The 21,846-nt window shown below is 42.4% G+C and overlaps 1 protein-coding gene across 1 annotated transcript in view; it reads right to left on the minus strand.

Moving 5' to 3' along the window:
• Window positions 1-21,846, minus strand: part of Pgm5 (phosphoglucomutase 5) — a 172,950-nt gene that overhangs the window by 31,941 nt on the left and 119,163 nt on the right. Inside the window, exons 8-9 of the mRNA XM_036193917.1 lie at window positions 17,141-17,276; window positions 13,072-13,255 (exon numbers count right to left, since the gene is read on the minus strand). Of these exons, the coding sequence (XP_036049810.1) occupies window positions 13,072-13,255; window positions 17,141-17,276 (320 nt within the window). The remainder of the gene's footprint in view (window positions 1-13,071; window positions 13,256-17,140; window positions 17,277-21,846) is intronic.

A 21,846-nucleotide genomic window follows, 5' to 3' on the forward strand; every position in this document is an offset into this window, starting at 1 on the left:
CCGGTTGGTGGTCTTGAGTAAGTCACTGAAGCTCTCCAAGCCTTAGTTACCTATCTTGGATGAAAAATAGTACAGCTTGGCTTATAGGGTGTCTGGGAGCATCACATCAGAAACTGTGTGCGAAAAGTGCTTTGGAAAGTACCAGTCACCATAAAAGACTTAGGATTCTTCCTATGTTAAAGTTGAATGGTTCTGAATATGATTACCAAGTAAAGCTTCACGCTGGTACCGTACAATGTAATGGTGCATCCTTGTTTATTTTTTATTATATTTTATTATTATTATATGCACGTGCCACACTGCATATGTGGAGGCCAGAGGACAACTTTGGGGAGTTGGTTCTCTCCTTCTACCATGTGGGTTCTGGGGATTGAACACAGGTCATCAGGCTTGTTGACAAGCAACTGTACCTGCTGAGCCCTTTTTAAAAAGTAGGCAGAATTAAGAGTAGTCTTCATTTAACTTAACCAGAATGTTGCCTTCCCTCTGAAATCACAGTTGATCTTTTCAGTCTCCTGCCAATTATCTTCCCCTGAAATGGCTTCTTCAGCAATAAAGGACTCCTTTGTTAGTAGTCATTAGACACTTAAGGACCTGAAAACCCTCAGATGTGATCCTGGCCTTTCCTTTGCTTATGGAGAAGAAAGGAAATTGTCAAAACTGGCCCAGTGTTGGAACACAGTAAGAGCCTCTAGGTCTTGCGACTCCAGGCAAATATTGATGCTACCCCACCTAAAAGAGCTCATGTTCATGAATTCATCACTTCTCATGCAAAATGTCCGACCAATTTCTCCTGTTTTGTACGACCCTCAAAGCTGGCTCAGAGCCTTATGCAGAGTAAGTATCTGATCAGTGTTTGATAAATGAATGTTGGAGGAGTTGTTGTTTGGGTTTTTTTAAACCCACATGTAAATCAAGGCAGAGAGATCTGCTAGTTGCTAAATCCATGCAGAGCCGCCAGATGTTAGCTTGGAGACTGTAGGACATGTTGCAGCCGGGCAGCAGGAGGAACTGTACATTACCAACAACTATTGGCAGCAGCAGACTCACTCAAATGCTGATGTAGGATGAATTCCAGGGGAAAACAGCTTATGGCCCTGAAATCTGGTACAGCGTCGCATAGACAGTCAGTTGGCCACACAAGTCATATGACCCTGGAGGGAGAACAACTTTGGAGACACTCTGAGTCGAATGTGGACATGATCTCCCACAGGAAATCCCGGCCATTTATCTGGAAAGCGTCAAGGTGCAAACATCACCATGTAACATCTGAACCATATTTTGTAGAAGAAAGCATGCAGCCCATCGAGCAGGGGATTTGGATGGAACACACACAAAAAACTACATGGAGTTGCCTGTTTTCCTTTATTTAAGTCGTAGAATTAATTGGAAACATGAATTCAAAAATAATCAAGTAAGGCAGCAGCTCCTCCATATAGGGCTTTTGTTCGAATTATAAAATGGGATGCCCTCTGGGTGGGAAAGGGACACAAAAGCATCTTTCCTCTTGGCTAGCTTTGGACTTGCACCTTTCCCATTAGGCTAGCAGCCTTTGTGCAATGTACTGACTGCACACCTACACCCAAAGACACATTCTCATTTAGGCTCTGTCTACTGCTGTGACAAAACATCATGACCAAAGTAATTTATAAAAGAAAGCATTTAGGTAGGGGCCTCAAGGTTCCAGAGGGTTAGAGTATATGAGCATCAAGGCAGCAGGCAAGAAGGCATGGAACCAGAGCAATACCTGCTTATATCTGATCCACAAACATGAGGGAGGGAGAGAGAGAGAGAGAGAGAGAGAGAGAGAGAGAGAGAGAGAGAGAGAGAGAGAGAAACACACAAGCTTATGGGCCTATGAGGTCTCAAAGTCCATCTCCAGTGACACACCTCCAACAAAGCTACACCTTCTAGTCCTTCCCAAACAGTTCCACCACTACAGACAAAGTATTCAAATAATGAGCCTATGGGGACCATTCTCATTGAGGATTTTTTTAATAAACAACAAGCCCTGTTGGGTCCAACAATTAGAAAGAGTGAGAGAATTATCTGGGGGAAAATCAAAGCCAAATGGCTCCTTAGATGCTCTTTTAAAGCACCCATCTAGCAAATGCTACCTCAAGCAATGAGAAGCTGCTTGTGTTTTCCTCATCAAAATCCTAAACATCAAATGCGGGCCAGCGGAAACAGATGGCACACATTTATCCATTTTTTTGCTCATCCCTGTTCACCCAGCACCATACTGGCCCTGAGTCTGGAAGACTTTGGATTCAGAAACACTTCCCCAGTCATAGCAGCACTTCCTCCCTTAGTTCCTGTGAGAGTCTGTGGCCTTGCCTTTTCTACTAATGTTTCCTGGTTTGGGTGACCCCACCCCCTCTACTGGACAGAGATGTTAGCATTTCAGCAAGAAGTTTCTATGATGGAAGAACACTTACATGGGTCTCCTCACAGTTTGGAAGACAGCCCTAAACCTAACAACTTTTTCCAGGAGAGATTAATTCATTGTACCTGAACTCTCTAGAAGCAGAATGGGGTCTCCCAACTAACAAGAAACCGTGTTCCCATCACTCTGTTTTCATAGCAGTAACAAGTAGATAATTATAAAGAACTGACTAAGTGTTTGTTCCTTGAAGGACAAATAGGAAAATTTCAAGGAAACTAGATACTAGAAAATATTTTTTTCCAATAGCTTTCAAGATGATCCACTAAGGGCATATTTAGCAAAGCAGATAGCTAAGATGTCTTCATTTGCCATGACTACAATGTGGCAGAAGTATTGAAGTCCAGAAATATAATTGTAGGTGTCATAATATCCTATGAGATTGTCAAGAATCAATCTCATTATCAAGTAAACCAAACAGTCATATAATTACATTCAGTTGAAGAAAGACACAGAGTAAGATGCAATGATCTCACCTGGGCCAGCTCCTGCCTACTCTCCTGGGCATAGCTTAACTAACACCTCCCCCTGAAGAGCTTTCTAGAATCCTGGTCTACATTAGTTCCTCCAATATGTATGCCTAAGTTCTTTCTCTATAATACTGTTCAATAAATTCTACAATAATTTCAAATTCAACTTCAAGTTACCTCTACAGCTAAACTGTCATTAAGCAGAGGGCAGGAATCACAGCTGCCCTGTATACCACTGGGTTCTCAGGACCAGAGGACTGAGTGGCATACAGAAACTGTGTGGTAAATACTCATCCAATGGGTAAGAACAAGAAATAATCAATTCAACTACCTGAGTAGCATACAGCAACTGTGTGGTAAACACTGACCCAATGGGTAAGAACATGAAATAATCAATTCAACTACCTTCTCCATAGTTTCCTAAGTTAGGACAGGAATTCATATTTATCACTGGGGCTGTTTTTCAATACCAAACAATACCAATTATGGTAACTACACACTTCTGTTACTCCACACAGAAGGATTACTACATCTGAGTGCCAACTTTCAGACTTAAATAAACTTTATTGGTGGTTCACCAGTCCAACTGAATCATTTTCAATGTTCTGCGTCTAGCTGCACAAACCACACTCAGTAAATGGCACATGATAGAGCAATGGTTGCTGTCACTGTTCTAGTCTCTCAGGTGGTTCATCGATAATGATGTGATTGAGTTGACAGGGGGAAGCTGAAGGTTGACCAATTATCCCTGAAGAGAGAGGGGCCCTGGGCTTTGGAGCTCCAGTGTCCTCAGCTAAAACCATTCAGTGGCCTTTGTATCATGTAATAGATGCTGGGGGCTCAGTAATTCTGGGTGTGGGGTGGAGAGAGTGATGGCACCTAGGGACAAAGTCCAGCACCACATCCCAGAACTGAAGTGTGATTTCCAGATTGCCAATTAATGTTCTTTATTGTTTCTAAATACTGAAATTAAAAAGACCAGACCTGGTCCCTATGTGTTAAAATAACAAGTCTGAAAATGAGTGGTCTTCACAGTAGGCTTTCCTCTGAATGAATTTCTTTCTCCCAGGTTGAGGAGAACATCCAACTGTTTCCATGCAGCCTGCATACCTTGAAGCATTAACATGCCCAGAGTTACACATAAGCAGATTGGATTTGGCTTTCCTTATTAGCTCGCTGGTACACATTTATACCAAGTTTTAAATATCAGCTAAACTGCTACTTGCAAATTATTTCATCACTGGTGGGATTTTCTGATTTTTGAGCCTGCTAAGTGGAAATACAGAAGATTTGGGTGGATGAGTAGAAAAAAGGAAGTCTCAGTTGCTTAAATTGTGTTCCTGAAGTATCAGGTTTTCTCATTTAAAAAACAAATTTTCATGATACAGGTTATAGTTCTGGGTTGAGGCCACCATGGTGGCAATATGCCAGCTCTCCATGTGTGTAATCACCTTTCCCAACTGTCCCTCATTCAAAGGACCAAGACTAAAATATTCCTACTGTTAGCACTGGAAGAGTCTCATAGCTGTGGGCACTACAAGTGCACAGGACTGAGGCTCCAGGTGGATGGAATGAGGTGGATGGCAGGACACTATCTTGGTACTAAAATGTTCCTTGGGATGTTGGTGGTAAAAGGGAGAGAGTCCCAGCCACAACGGCACCCTGGATGTTTGCACAACAAACTCGGGGCTTGCCAAATTTTCCCTCACCTTATTACAGGGCATGCACAGGGAACATCTTAAACTACTCAGTGATTTGATCAAATGACCCTCTACTCACATTGTAAATATTGCTTATTTTTCTCACTCATACTTGAAGAAAGCAGCATTCGTCACTCCTGTGACTCAATTTTACCCGAGAATAAATAGGAACAGATCCCTCAAAAGAACATGGAAGAACTGTAGTGGCACCATACCTTATTAAACTGTGATTTCTAAATCCAATAGACACTTGGTTCCAAATAAAATAAATAACCAGCACCTTAAAAGAGGTCCTAGAAAATTCCATGAAGTCTGGAAAGGCACACAGGATTGAGGAGGCCCTTGGCATTCAAGTTGGGGTGGAGTGCTTCAGGGCTTCCTTCTGGCCTCTGGCATGACCCTCGCAGGGTTTCAGGCAGGACAGACTTCCCTAGATGTTTCCTCGGCCATGGGGCTGGCCAGGGACTTATCATCACAACAGGATTTTAGCTTCAGTTTGGTTGGAAAAGCATTTCTACTTTATCTCTAGAGATGCATGTGGAATGGCTTTTTTTCCGTTATCTGTTTCCGGACTCTGACCTCAAATTAAGGACAAAAAGGGAGGACTAAGCTGCCATAAAGAACCATTCCTCTTCTGCTTCAGAACGTATGTGTTGTGTGTGTGGGGGGGGGGTGCGGCAGTGGGGAGGGAGTATGTGAGTGGAATCACTGAGTGATGACTCAACACACCCTGACAAGTCTACTTTTCCTTTGCTTTTCTTACTTGATGTGGCTCACCAAATGCCCAGATCTTTCCATCCCAGGATGGTGTTTTTTGTTTCAGTTGTTAGAGTGTTGGGGATCAAGGCAGTGAAACGCTCAATGACTGTGCCATCCCTGGTGCTCTCAAGGTTGCTTAAGTCAGCTTAGTTAGTCATTTACTAATAATGGTCCTTTTGTAGCAGGAATTTGCAGGTAGCATTTAATTTTCCCAGTGACTATGTGATGTAGCCATTTATTAATTATTCTTATTTTCTCAACTAGGATATCATAGGGAGCACAAATAAGATAACTCATCCAGAAGGTAGAAGATCACCTCATTGGGTTGAAGGTCCACTCAATAGGAAGGAATTCATGCTGGTAGTGTAACTGTAACTGATGAAGTCATGAATCTTAGAGGAGACCATACTATTGCCACTTTCCTAAACCAGTGTCATTCCCAACTACATTCTAAATACTTATCCTCATATCAACAAGTGCAGCTCCCACCCTGCATCAAAGACACTTGTTTTCCTGTGGACAGAGGCCATTAGAGAAATCCACAACTGTTGAAATGAAGAGACAACTGACTATGGAGACCCATCCCCAAGTGATACATCTATAGCACAGTCCTCACACCTCAGGCTCAGGGAATATCATGAAGACGGGGTGGAAAGACGTGAGATCAGCATGTAGGATCCACATGTGTCTTCTGTATAGCACAAAGAGTTGTACCCATGAAATCTTGATAATGTGGTCACCTTGACAAGACCTGTACAATGATAACACCAGCCAACTTCCCAAAGTAGATGGAAAAAATCCTACAAGGTCCCATCTTTGGATGAAGAGATACAGATAATTAACGGCTATGAAGAGAATAATCAATCTTTGCCTGGGGACCAGACCCCAATAGGTTATCCAGTCCCAAGTGGTCAGCCCTAAACAATGTACATATGAGCAACACTAAATGGACTCATCACATTTATTACACATATTATAACACACATACAGATATACGTAACAACAATACTTAAAGAAGGGAGGGTCATGAATTTGGGGAGACATGAGGCATGGGAGGAGCTGGAGAGAGTAAAGACTGGGGAAAAGATATAAATACAGTACATAAGTATGAAATTCTAAAAAAAAAAAAAACTGTTTAAAAAAAAAAGGAGGCAGAAAGCTAGGCAGTTGATTCAGTTAGCAAGTTCAAAGCCAGCCTAGGATATATAGTGAGTTCCAGGACAGCCTGAGCTACAGTGTGAGGCCCAGTTTCAAAAAAAAAATTATTTTTTTTGATTGACTTTGGTGAGAATGTGGAGGAAGGGGATGCCTTATCCATAGCTGGTAAGAGTGTAACCTGGAACATCCACTATGGAAATAGCATAAAAATTTCCCAAAAATACTAAAACCAGAACTACCATTTGGTCAGTTTAGCAATCCTAGGTATATACCCAAAGGATTCTAAACCATCATACCCCAGAGATGCTTTTATACCTATATTTATTGCTGTTCTACATATATCAGGCCAGATATGGAACTAGCCTGGATGTCCATTAACAGATAAATGGCTAAATAAAATGTGGTATATGTACACAATGAAATTTCATTCAACTGTAAATAAAAGAGAAGTTATTACATCTGCAGGAGAATGGATAGAACTGGAGATCACTCTGCTAAGTGGAATAAGCCAGATGTAGACAAGTTTCCCATGTTTCCTCTGACATGTGAAGTCTAGATTTAAATTTGTGTGTAAGAGAGGACTTGAAAGAGGTGTCTGAGAGGGGAGGAAGATGGCTGAAGCGGTTTGGGGCAGGGGACAAGAGAGGATAATGGAATGTATGTAACATGAAAACAGAAGAAAGGACTGTTTGGGAAAAGAACGGGAAGGACACACAGAGGAGCTGGAGAGGCAGAAGCAGAGGACAAGTGAGAACAAAATATGTGATATATGTGCATGAAAATGCCACGGTGAGACACTTGACTTTGTATGTTGCAATAGTTAGTTTTAATTATCAACTTCATACAACCTAGAATCGTCCAGAAGAGAGTCCCCATGAGGGGCTGTCTAGATTGCTAGTCTATGGGCAAGTCTGGGGAGGTTATCTTAATGACATACATGGAGATGGGAAGACTCACCCATTGTGGGTGATGGTATTTGCTAGGCGGGGGAGAAAGCAGGCAGAGCACTGGCATGCATGCATTCCTGGCTCTCCCCTCCTGACTACTGGTGTGATGGGAACTGCTCCCTCAAGCTTCTATGCTATGACATCTCTGCTATAACCTGGAACTGTGAACCAAACGAATCCTTTCTCCCCTAAGTTCTCATTGTTAGGGTATTTTGTCACAGTGACTAGACGGTAAATCAAGTCAGAAATGAGAACTTAAAATTTTTACTCTTTTAAAGATGGAAAAATTATGCCAATCTTTAGACTTCCTTACCACACACTTCAAAGTTGCCCATGGACTTCTTAGCTGTGCCATGAGGCATAGGCTACTTCAAAGCAAAATGCTGTGCTTACACACAATTTCTATAGCTGGGTAGCTGGATGTCATGGCACACATCTTTAATCCCAGCACTTAGGAGGCAGAGGCAGGCGGATCTCTGTGAGTTTGAAGCTAGACTGGTCTACAAAGTGAGTTCTAGGACAGCCAGGGCTGTTACAGAGAAGCGAGAGAGAGAGAGAGAGAGAGAGAGAGAGAGAGAGAGAGAGAGAAAGGGAGGAAGGAAGGATAGAAAGATAGAAAGACAGAAAGAGAAAGAAAGAAAAAAAACAATTTTTGTATCAAATAAGCAACAAAACTTTTATATAAAAGGTATTGTTGGAAGCCATGTTCTTATCTACTTCGCTCCTCTAGTAAGTGGAATTTAGACCAAATAAAAGGTAACTGAGAACTGCCCACTACCATGGGGTCACTCATCTGAGCCTTAAATTTCACTGCAAAGTATCTGAAGGCTAGGATAAAACGCAAACTTAGCATAATGTTTTCTGATGCCACTACACACCACCTATCATTTCAAACCAGATACCTGTTCATGCATGTGCATGCATGTGTGTAGGAACACACATACCTCTGGGGGTAATGGGGATGGAAAGACAGAAAAAGGGGAAATGATGTATCCTCTGCTCACTCTGATGGTCAAGTTAAGGATTCTGGAGAAAGAGAAGGAACTAATATTTCTTGAGTGTGGAATAGCTACCAGCCCCTGCACGGGAGCTCTATAGAATTTTTTGCTCAAGCACCCTCTATTACCCTCTATTACCACACATGCTGATTAAGTTGAGGTTTACCTCAAAGTCAAAGATCTGGACAGTGACAACAACTGTCTTCAAATCTGTGTCTGTCTGATTTCAAACAGTAGAGTGCTGAAGAGAAATAGGGTGCCAAAGAGGACCACATAATGCTGAGGAGGAATAAGATGCTGAAGAGGACAGTGAGCTGCCTTCTATAGCACATGCACAACTGCAGGAGTATCTGTGTGTTTGGAATACTGCTGTTTTGTTTTCCCTTATGGTTATAACACTTCCTGGGTTTTTTTTTGGGGGGGGGGCAGGGGCAAGGTCTCATTATATGTTCCAGCTTGCATGACCTCAGAATCATGATCCTCAGCTTCCTGAGTGCCAGAAATGTGTGTGTGTGTGTGTGTGTGTGTGTGTGTGTGTGAGAGAGAGAGAGAGAGAGAGAGAGAGAGAGAGAGAGAGAGAGAGAGACTGTGCTTGGTTCTGCTTCTATCTTAATTTTAAAAGAATCCACAGTATAGTATGTTGTTTAAAAACAACAGTATTTGAATATAAAAAAGATATTAATTAATTAATTAATGATGTTAGCAAAGGTGTGGGAAGATGGACCCCTCACATACTGCTGGTCAGACTGTAAAGCAGTAGAACTGGGTTTGAAGACGGGATGACAGTACTTTTGAGGTTTAGCCCAACATCTCCACTCTAGTTGAATATCAAGAGGGCTACAACCTATGTCCGCTCAACCACTGCATGTGAACATCCACACCCGGTTCATTCCAAGAGTCAGCCATGGAAACTGCACTGAGAAGTGGAAACCCACCAACGGACAAAGGGAACAAAGTGTGGCATCAACAATCGAGCAGACTTCCATTAACAAAGAAAGAAAGTGCTAGTGTGCAGCACAATACAGAAGGCCAGGGAAATGGTCCACCAAGTGAGAATGGTCAAACCACAAAGACCACACGTGATTCCATCTAGAGGCCATGTCCAGAATAGCCAAATCCAAAGACACAGAAGTAGGTCACTGATTGCCAGGACCTGGAGACTGGAGGGGTGTTGGAAGGGAGATAGGAGCTAAAATGAGCAAGGTCGCACTGTGGTGAGATGAAAAGGTTCTAAAAAGTTAATAAGGTGGTGACTGCATTACTTTGTCAATGTAAAAACCATTGAAAATAAGCAAATTATATAGTGTGTAGGTTATAGGGCCATAAAGCCATTACATATTTATGTTTAGAAAACTGCACAATGAATAAATGCACAGAAAAACAAAATTATGTATTTTGTAGACTTTCAATAAATATCTACTTAGTGAGTGCCGCAAAAATACTTTATGACTATTTTGAATTCATACTAGTTAATTTAAACTCAAGTATGTCTTTCAGGTGTCTGTAATTCAGAAAGTATGCTGATTTTGCACAGTATTACCTGAAGTGTGCCGTAGACCCAATGATCCTTGAGTTAAATGTTGGTTTCTGCTGATAACCCAAAAGGTTGCACAGCCCTATGGCACTGAGTCCCCTATATAACACCTATATAGTCCCTCTATGCTGAGCACCCTATATAACACCTATACAGTCCCTCTATGCTGAGTCCCCCTATACAACACCTATACAGTCCCTCTATGCTGAGCCCCCTATATAACACCTATACAGTCCCTCTATGCTGAGTCCCCTATATAACACCTATACAGTCTCTGTATGCTGAGTCCCCTATACAGTCCCTCTATGCTGAGCCCACTATATAACACCTATACAGTCCCTCTATGCTGAGCCCCCTATATAACACCTATACAGTCCCTCTATGCTGAGCCCACTATATAACACCTATACAGTCCCTCTATGCTGAGCTCCCTACATAATACCTATACAGTCCCTCTATGCTGAGCCCCACTCAACTGCACAAACTGTGTCAAAGAAGTCACTTTTAACTAGCTGACAACGCACGAGCTTGGTGTTAACTGGTCCCTCATCACCCTCACTAAAGCAAACCTAGGCCTGCAGAAAACCTCCAGTGGGGCTCAGAGCCACCCTTAAATGAGGATGTCACTCACAGGACCTGATATGTGAGAAAAGGAGACAGTCTCCTTCCCTCTTCACGAGGAAATTCCCTGGGGCAGGTCCTAGCGACACGGATCTATATATAACTACATTTGTGCTCTGCTGGAACAGTGGAGGGAGGAAAGCATGAACATATTCCAGAGTTCAAATGAGAACTACTATCTGTGGTTATGGAGGGAATGGGGAGTGGAATAACCCACATCAGAATCTGAGATCCAGGTGAAGAACAGCCTGATATAACTGGCCAGAGAGCATATAAGAATATGGCATTAGAATACTGAATGCCCCAGAAAAGAAGTAAGGTAGAGAAATGTTGACTCAAACAAGTAATAAATTAGCTCAACAGCTAACTACCCATGACTAGACAACATCATTAATGTAGCTGCATCTAGACCAGTCCCCCCAAAAGATGGTCCCAAGCTTTCTCCAGAGACCAGAAACCTCACTTTAGACAAGATGGGGGAAATGCAGGGTATTAGAGCTGTAGAACCAGAAACCTACTTTAGAAAGTATATATTTCAAGCCTCTCGAACATTATGGCAACAAAACACAAGTGAACCTTGAGGATGGGGAAGGCTGGTCCAGAGGGAAAGTAGAACAAAACTGGAAATGTGGATTCAGGACAGGAGGATGCAGAGACGTCAAGTGAACACCAGACTCCCGTCACCGCTGACAGCCAAATCTCTGCTGTCATTTCACGGCGAGGCCGGTTGGCAAGAACTCTCCTTGGTGAGACGGTGAGCCACAGACATGTGTGGGGTGCCCCCTACAGAAAGGGGAACTAGTGCTTTTGTCTATCTTAGAAAGGAAACTTATACGTTTCTCTATCTTATTTCATCCCATTTCTGAAACAACTGTGTGCAGTGAGTATTCTATGGATGGAGAAGAAAGTGTGGGCCTAAGAAAACAAGGAACTTCCCTGAAGTTACTCCTAGCAAATAGCATGATTCCATTCTGTCTTCCAGATCTTGACTGTTTTCTTGACTTTTCCCCTTCTCAGCTGACCTTAAGGACTTCTAAAATAAAGGACTGCTTATTTTCATTATTTATTTATTTATCTTTTTGTTGGTTGGTTGGTTTTTCGAGACAGGCTTTCTCTGTGTAGCCCTGGCTGTCCTAGAACTCGCTCTGTAGACCAGACTGGCCTTAAACTTAAAGAGATCCACCTGCCTCTCTCTCCCGAGTGCTGGGGTTAAAGGCATGTGCCACCATCACCTGGTGTTTGTTTTCATTTTTAATGCATATGAGTGTTTTGTCTACATGTATGTCTGGTGCCAACACAAACCAGAAGCAGGTATCAGAGCCACTGGAACTAGAGTTTCAGATGGTTGTGAGCTGCCATGTGGGTGCTAATAACTGAACCTGGTCCTCTGTAATAGCAAATGCTCTTAACTGCTGAGCCATCTCTCCAGCCCAAAGGGCTGATATTTTGATGGCAATTTAAAAAAAAAAATAGCTATAAAACTAAGCCAACTGGAGGTAATACCAAGAGAATAAAAAAGAATGTACCAGGATTTGGAGTACCCCAGTGCTGGATCTTTCACATCAAAGATGACATGGAAATACTAGTTAAATTAGGCTGGCAGTAACACATCTTATTTAGTCCCAAACACCTGCAGCACCTGCCTCGTGTTACTGTCTTCACTTACCAAAACATATGTAAGAAGACAAGAACTCGGGGATTTACGAACTGAACCACTCTTAACATTACTTGGGTTGTATTACGTACTCTGTAAATGTGAATGTCTATGATGTGCTCCCAGAAGGGTCAGTACTTGCCATAACCAATAAATACACAAGACCGAGAGGGGGAAAAAATCATTGTAGAGACATCAACTTTTCTCACACAGTTCACAAAGACAAGAGGATAATGGAGTTGGCGGCAGCTAGCTTTGCTACCTGCCTGAGATTAGCAGTCATCCATGAATCTTCCACTTGGCTTTCTGGGCAAACTTTCCAACTATTCTTTCCCTCCCAGGGACACTGAACTTATCTAAGCCTGTATGTTTCCTTGATGACATAAGGTAATAGAAGATGAAGTACCCATACACTGGGAGATCCCAACGACAGGGATATTTTGCTCTAGGAACTCCTCTGAATTTATCACCAAGAATAGCCACCACACAAAAGCACCTGTAGGCTGCTCCCATTAAAGAAGGAAATGAGAGGCCTATTCCTGTTTGAGGTCTTGGTTCATCAGTTACCAGGTGTAAACAATATGGGACTAAAAGGCCCAGGTTCTAATCTACCCTCCACCAGTAAGGAGGTAACCTTCATGGAGGGCTTCCTCTTCCTGTATGGAGAACTCTGTTGTTCAAAGTGAAGAGCACGGAGGAGCCGACCCCTTAAGATTTTTCCAGCTCTGCACCCTTGGCCCACCAGCTGTGCCTGATCCACCTGTTTCTGTGATTCCCTAGCAAGTACCTGTTTCTTGGTCACGGTGCCATCCACGGGGTCCACATATTCAAAGCTGTCTGTCTTTGCAACACTGTAAATGTGGCTCCCCACAGCAAACTGCTGGCCAATGAAGGACTTGTCTGTAACCAGAGTCTCCAGGTCCCTCATGATGTAATAGGTCGCCTTGGGCTCCAGTCCCTCATAATCAAACCTGTTGTGGGGAGGACAGAAATACCCAATCAGAGAACCAACAGCTGGGTGGACTGATCCCAGGGAAGGAGATAAAGAAAGGCATCTTGAACGGGTCTCACTTTCTCCTCACAACCTTTACAATGCAGTCTCCACATGGCGGCCAGTGGCCTTGGAAACCCAAATTATGTTGCTGCTTTCTTATGAGCCCCTCCCCAAACTCCTGTCATGTTGAGAAAAATAAATAAATAAATAAATAAATAAATAAATAAATAAATAAGCCCAAGCCCAGACTGTGGGATCCAACCCTGCCCTACTTAGCATGATCTGAACTGACTGTGTCCGTTTGCACTTTACTTCACTTGCCCCAGCCACCATGGCCTCTACTTCAGTCCCTGGTGACACCTAGCCACTCCTGCTCTTGCTCTTTGTCCCCTCCATCTCCTACACTCTTAGATTTCTTTGTATCTGGCACCCTCAGAGCACTAGCTCATCCTTTTCTTTCAATCTTCAGATCTCCTGAAAGTGACATTCTCGAGCATCCATCCATCCATGCCGATTCCCTTTGTCCCCTCGCCCGTCACTCCCTGTACATTTTCTTCTGCATTGTCTTGTGGATCCCCTCCAGCTTATTTTGTATTTGCTTACTTCAAGTCTGACTTTGCCCTTCAGAATGTGAGTCCAAAAGGCCACAGACCTGAGTTCTCTTATTCTCTGATGTCTCTGGAGCACAGTGCATGCTATGCAAGTAGTCTGGGATAAGGAAGCAATGGAATGGGGGTGGGGGTGGGGGAGCAAAGAGGGAGGAAGAAAGTGAAGGTCCTATAAAAATCCTTGAGAAGTTGAAAGAAATGCCACAGTGTTCCATTCCAAAAGTCTCCCTATCCACAAGCGTCAAATGTAATCGTAGCACTGGGGTGATCAGAAGGAAAAGAGAAAAACTAAAAATTATCCCTGCCCTGTTTATTTTGGAGTTTGAAATATGACAATGCATACCACACAGTTGGCACATGCCAGCTATCAGAGCTTTTATTTTAAAAACCTGTTCATTGGTTGGTTGGTTGGTTGTTTTGTTGTTGTTTTTTTTCCTTAGTCACTGACATAAAGAAATTGTCTCTCCAAACATCAGATAATAGGCTCCAAATTCAACTGGCACCCCATGGAGGGGTTGACTATTTACAAAGGGAGCCAGAGGAGGAGCTCTGGGCCCCAGTGGCTTCAGATGGAGTTCACATCTGGGCTTTCTGCAGAACAGAGAATGCTCAGGGTGAGGCAAAAGATGGAAGCCCTGAGTAGTTGCTACTACTTTTATCAACTTGAAAGGTTTAAAGACGTTCAGTAAATATCAGAACACTTGCCAAAGTGGGGGCCATGGAACGACTACACCACATCTAGCACATCCTCTTCTTCCTCCTACACCAGGTATTTCTTCCTCAGCTTCAGAAACAAAGTGACAGGAAAGTCCTTAGAACACTGTCGGTAAATGTGTCCGGCTGTGGGATTCTCACTAGAGATAGACACTCTGGGGGGTGGGGGAGGCTCATCTCAGAGCCAGGCATGGCTCTTATTTGTAATCCCAGCACTCAGGAGGCTCAGGCAAGAGAATTAAAAACAAGTTCAAGGCCAGCCTAGCTCCACAGTAAGATTCTATCAATCAATCAATACATAGTAAAATTCAATAAATAAGTAAATAAGTAAATAAAAATAGTAAGACCAAGACACAGCAGACAGGAACAGGAAGATGGACAAGACAGGAGAACATTGGGGGCAAAAATTCAAAACTTGAGAAGGTTTACTAATGAAGAAGCCCACGCTGAGTCTAAAGCTGAGATCTTGTACAAGCACCAGACCTAGTGGGTTCATCTTGTGGCACAAGCAACTCATGAAGGCACCCTCCCTTTTCCTCCCCCTCTACAGCCGCCAAGACAACATTTTCAGAGGAAGTGGAGAACTGCTCTTGGAGTTTACCCAGACCAAAAAAAAAAAAAAAAAAAAAAAAAAAAATTGAAGACTTTTCTTTACTGCAACTTTAGTCTCAGTTTTAGTGACACTGACATTGTTTTATCATCTCCTCCCTCCCTGCCAAGAAATATGTCAGCTGAAAATTACTTATTTCAAAAGCTCCTCCTCCCCTCCCCCATGTGCTGTTTGCTAGGATCACAGGAGACTCTCCTTCACTGTGCCAGCCACCCCCCCCCCCACCCCAGCCCTTCTTCTTAATCTCTGTGAGTTTTCTGGACAGCAATTGGTAATACAGTTGAATGTCCTTCAAGAAATTAAATCTCCATTGCATAGTATTCTCTAATATGGTATTGTTATGAAAAAGGCAACTAACATTACAAGCTCTTGGCCACAAAACATGAAGTATATTATAAATACACTTACCATCACACCATTTCTTCAAAACACAGGCAGGAACCTAAACAGTCATTCCACAAATTATAAGGAGCACATCTCTGACTCAGAGTAATCACTCAGCTAGCTAGCAAGCACGAAATATTTTCATCAGGTTGGAATCTTTATAAAATATTCATGCAACAGAAGACATTCATCTGCCTATTAGTCTTTGGATGTAATTTAAGCAAATATATAAATAAAACTCCCCAAGAATCAGGGGTATGTGGCTCATGTTAGAAATATTGATGAGCAAAACAAGGCCCTATCTACCTTGAGAATTTCTGTTTTATGGCTCAATGCACAATATGCTTGTTTATTTATTTTCACATTCCCAGTCTTCTTAACTAACCAGGGATCAAAGCTATTATGGCTGTTGTCTATATTTCCCAGAACATTGCAGTCTCTTAGAGTTTAATGAGCACTCTCATGGTCTCCCTTATTCTCTGATATTTATCTAAATAGAAGCTTCTTAAAAGAAGAAACAATCACCATAAAAGGGAAAAGTCTAGAACTCTTTTTGCCCCTCAAGCTCTTGAAACTCAGCTGAACACCCAAAGCTGATAACTGCACACAAGCGAAGCAAAATGAGTCACGACCTCTGTCTTTAGCAGAGTTGGAGGCTCCCTTCCCCACATAGTTGCTCATAGTCAACCCCTTTTTCTGCCACCCTTTCCCCAAAGCCTGGCTTAGTAGTAGGTACACACACCTGGCACACACCTAGTTGGCATAACCTTGGAATGTTCTTATCCTTTCTTACTTCATCAAGAGGAAAGGGATAGACCAGCTACCCTGATGCGTCCTGGCCCACCATTCTTTCATCTGCCTCCTTCAGAGATAATATTTCCCTCCACTGTGTCTCTTTTCATCAGGGTAAGCCTCTAGCAAAAAATCTGGGGCTGCTGAGCCATGTGGAAAATGCAGAGTCCTGGCTCAGCCACATCAGAATCCTTCTGACCATTAGTATGGATGTTAGACCCAAGATGGGAGAAGATTTCTTTCTTTTTTTTGTTTTTTGTTTTTTATTTTTTGTAGCTGAGGATCGAACCCCAGGCCTTGCGCTTGCTAGGCAAGCACTCTACCATTGAGCTAAATCCCCAACCAGGGAGAAGATTTCAAAAGCATCAAATTGTGAGCTTTTGTGTCTGCCCACTTCTTTAAGAGATCCGTATAGAACAAATAAGTAATGTGTCTGCTCTGACTGCAGGACCCACAGCTCCCCAAGAGCACAAGGAATTTCTCAAAGCTTGGCATTTTGATACCCTCTTGGCATGACCACCCACTTACCTTCTAGTTTCAATGAAAAGATTAGGGCAGGATGTCACCAGGGCAAGTAAAATCTGTCCTTTCATTTTAGTAGCCTTGACACTAATCCCAAAGAGTCAACCCCAGCCTTCCAGTCCCTCAGATGTTTCTAAAAGATGCTTTCTTCTTAAATTCTAGCCCATCAGGTTTAGAAAACATCTCTAAGAGTGGTTCTCAAGACACATGCAGAGACCCTGCTAATTCTCACCTGCAGTAGTAGTGGCGGCCATATTTTGCCCAATGATCTCTAACAATTTCCTCCACACTCTGCTTCCGGGCAGCAATAATGGACAGCCAGACCAACACAGCCCAGAGGCCATCTTTCTCTCGGAGGTGATCAGATCCTAAGGCAAAAAGAGAGACTCTGTTGAGGGTTCTGTCCTGGAGAAAAGCAACTTGGAGTTTTATTGACAAGGCTGTATGTATATTTTTACCCACTGTGCAGAACTGACATGTTATCATATACTTGTTTTTATTTTCTTTAAAAACATGTAAATGAAATTCAAATAATATAAAATAACAAAACTATAATAAAATCCTAAAGATTGTTGAAGGAATTGAAGACCCAAATGACATAATGATGCATCAAATACGGACAAATGCTTTGAAGAAATTCGAATAGATCCTGGCACCAGAGGGCAGGAATAAAAGCTGTGGTTAGCACAAAAGACACATTCTTCCATAACCTATGGATGTGGATTTATTTGGGGAAATGGTCTTTGCAGGTATAATTAAGTTAGGGGTCTTGAAATAAAGTCATCTTGGGACACCCAGTTGGGCCCTAAATCCAATGACAGTGTTCTTACAACCAAAGACATGGAAAAGGAGAAAAAGAGCCACAGGCCACACAGACACAGAGCCTAGAATTATACTGCTGTGACCTAAGACATACACAGAGGCACCTGAACCTGAAGAAGCCAGAAGGGATGCTGCACCATAGTCTCAGTGGAAGCAGGCCCTGGCAGCCCCTTGATGCTGGATGCCTTTAGTGCCCTGAAACTAATGAGAATCCATTTACACCATTCAAACCACCCTCACTGTAGATCATCAAAAGAAGTCAGAACAGGAACTCAAGCAAGGCAGTAACCTGGAGGCAGGAACTGATACAGAGGCCATAGAGGGGTGCTGCTTATTGGCTTGCTCCTCATGGCTTCCTCAGCCTGCTTTCTTATAGAACCCAGGGCCACCAGACCAGGGATGGTCCCACCCACAATGGGCTGGGCCCTCTCCCATCAATCACTAATTAAGAAAATGCCCCACAGGCTTGCCTACAGCCCAATCTTAAGGAGGCATTTTCTTCATTGAGCTCATGCTGAACCATTACAGCAACCCTGGACACTAATGCAGCTATGAGGGTCAGGTTCAGTGAGTTAATCACACCTGAGAATGAGAGAGCAGGATGATGAAATGGACAGAGACATCTAGAGAAGGCATCCCAACCAAAGGACAACAAATCCAAAGTCCCAGAGGCAGGGATGACTGAAAAGCTGAATCCTGCAGCTATTTATACAGAAAAGAGAACCATTTCTAACTGTGACCCTAATACAAATAACTCATCCAGGCTGAACAGGGAATGTGCTGTGCCACGCCAGTCCAGGAGCATGTGTTGCAGATACACTTAACATCTGTGTCTTGGGCAGCTTTCTCTGGAGTAGACAAAGCACTGACTTGGAAGGAATATGCTGCAGTGTGGGACAAGTATGAGGAACGCTTTGGAGTGTGGAGCACAGCAAACCTCTGCTGCTTGCTGGGTGTGAAACGGCATTTAGAAGTTACTAGCCCATTTCAGGTGGCAGCAGCGGCACATGCCTTTAATCTCAGCACTCAGGAGGCAGAGGCAAGTGGATCTCTGAGTTCAAGGCCAGCCTGCTCTACAGAGTGAGTTCCAGGATGGCCAGGGCTGCACAGAGAAACCCTGTCTCAAAAAAAAAAAAAAGAAAAAAAGAAAAAAAAAAGTTGCTAACCCTTCCAAGCCTCAATTTCTCATATGAAATATAATGATACTGTCACCAATCTTGTGACCCTGTAACAATTTAATCAAGTTTAAAGGGCAGGCACTAGGATGGTGGTGCTTGCCTGTATCCCCAGCTACTCAATAAAGTGGGGCATCACTGGAAGTTCAAGTCAGCCCAGGTAACATAGTAAGGCCATGTCTTTTAAAAGGCAGTGAAGGGAAGCACATTCTAGAGACCAATTTTGTGTGTTCAGATCCTATCTTAGCCACCTACTTCTGTATGCTATACTTGGTTATACTACAACAACAGTTAACAGCCTCTACCCTATGGCTTCTCCTGGGATTAATCAACTAAATCTCCATAAGTATTTAGAAGTGACTGAGATGTCACATAGGCTTGTGGCTGAGTGTAGTTCTCATAAGATACCTACAATGCTGATTCCTCAGTACTTGTTTTAAAACAAGTCATTCTGTTATTAACACAAGCCTCTTTCTCCTTCTTCTCAACCTAGCAAGAGCAACATCTTAGGAAATGAGACTGGGTCAAAAGTGGACCATTTCCTATTGCAATCAGGCAGTGAGAATGGACAAGCTCATTCTTGGTTTTAAAGGTGATAAAAAAAAATCAACAAAGCAGGCTCATGTCACGGAGCTCTTAAAACCTTGAAAATGAGACAAAGTGTTTTCTTAGTTAAGTCAAACATCTGTAAGGACTGAAACTGAAACTATAGACTGTTTACCTTTGTTTTCTATCTACATTACTAAATGTTAAATATTTTCTCTAGGGGAGAAAAACATGTAACCAGAGAGGACAGCAAAGTAACTTGAATCAATAGGAAAAAGAGTCACGTCTTTAGTGTTTAGTTCTTAACACATGCTGATCGATGGTCTGCCAATGACACTGTTGGATGTCCCACCGTGACTGGCTCCAGGTTAAGAAGACCCTGGGCATTAATCATCACACCATAAAGAGACTTGTCCCAGCCAGTGAGCTCTTCATGCTGCTACAAGAAATGGAAGAAATTTGGAAGACTCAAGCATAGCAATATGGCCAGCTGCCCAAACAACAAGCCTAGGACACCCTGCCCAGTGCAATCATCTCAGCCCCTCTTGTCCTTTTATAGCTGAAAAAAAGTCACTTTTACTTACTGGCTGGAGAAAAATACCCCTTTGTCTAAAACAAGAGCTTTGCATACCTTAGATCTCCAGCTGGATCACATTACCAGAGATAGAACCATTAGATGCTGTTAAGTCCTTAAGAAAGATGTCAGAATTTAGTGGGATAGAGACATGGAGTTCTTTTAGATGGATAAAACCCACCCCGGTCATCTGCAAATAACATGCAGTAAATTATGAGCTGTCCTGAATGTCTTTGCCAACAGGGGTAACATTTGCCAAGAATCATAAGGGACCAATGATCAAGTGAAGTTAGCTGTACTCTCTAGTTCACTGAAGAAGAGAGACAAGAAATGATGCTGCAGTTATTTAGATGTTGCCTTTGGATAATCATAGTGCGTGGTGGGGGTGGAGTCCTTCAACACATCTTCAAGGCAAGTGAACTTCAATGCCCTATCAGTGTCAGGTAAATTATGTAAGAAATATGAATGCACAAAGAAGCAAGGAGTTTCCCAAAAGCCTACTATAAACAGGAGGAAATGTACACACACACACACACACACACACACACACACACACACACACACACAATTACATAGATAGATAGATAGATAGAGATAGATGATAGATAGATATAGATGAGATAGATATAGAGATAGATGATACAAAGATACAGATAGATATAGATGATAGATATAGATCATAGGTAGATAGAAAGAGATAGATATATAGATGATAGATAGATAGATAGATAGATAGATAGATAGATAGATAGATAGATAGATAGAGATAGAGATATAGGACATAAATAAGGAACTGAATACTGTAAAATGTTTCCAGGATTCAATAATAGAGGAACCCCAACCTAATAGACAGCTGTGGGAAAGGCACAGGCAAGCCCTTTTCTTTTGAGGCCACAGCACCATAAGCCACATCCCAAACTAGCAACTGTCTAGAGGAAAGTAACAATGGCCAGCAAACATCTGAACAAATGTTCAGTCTTACCGTAGTCAGGGAAAAGCCAATGGAGTGGGACAGCATTTGGAGACTGCCACACTAGCAAAGGTTGCCTTAAAATAGAACTTTCCCAGCAAGAGTAAAGCACCAATGTAGATGAGGGCAGTTTTGGTCCAGTAGTTTAAGAATAATGACCAAAAGCCTTTACATGCTGGTGGCCTCTGGACTCTGTGTTCTCTTTCTTAGCCTTTACTGTCAACAGACATTCACTAATGGAGATAAGTTAGAGGGAAAACTTGAAAGAATAAATATTAATTGTTGAACAACAGTGATTGTGAAAAAGCTGAAAGCAAACCTCTTGCATAGACAAGATATTAAACAAGAGTCTTCAGTAACATAGAGCGATGCTCATGCAATTTTCATAAATGGAAACATTAGTTTAGCAAAAATAATATTGTGTGTATTCTTGTGGGAAGTACATGAACGCATGTGGGTACAGGTGGGTAACAGAACTACTAACAATGCTTATACAGCTCTGAAATGTCAGAACTCTGGTTGATTTTCGTTTCTGCCTCTTGCTTTATTTCTAAAATAAACATGTACATATTAATTTGAAAAGAAAACTTAAATTTTTAAACTTGTCAGTGATGCATAGAGATTCAGATGTGAAACACGTGTGTTTCAGAATGTCACGTGGTTGGATTCAGTCAGTATGCAGCCTTTTAAGGTGGGCTTTTTTTCACTCTGCAATATGCTTATCCGTGTCCTTCCTGTCTTTTTGTGGCTGGGGGCGTGTGTCACCTTTGGGGTCCTGAGTAACACCAGTACAGTTTTTGAAGCTTGGTTCCTCTAGCTTCTGGCTGGCCATACAGCCAAATCCTTCCATT

This window comes from Onychomys torridus, chromosome 1 (genome assembly GCF_903995425.1).
Source record: "Onychomys torridus chromosome 1, mOncTor1.1, whole genome shotgun sequence".
NCBI classification, from domain to species: Eukaryota; Metazoa; Chordata; class Mammalia; order Rodentia; family Cricetidae; genus Onychomys; species Onychomys torridus.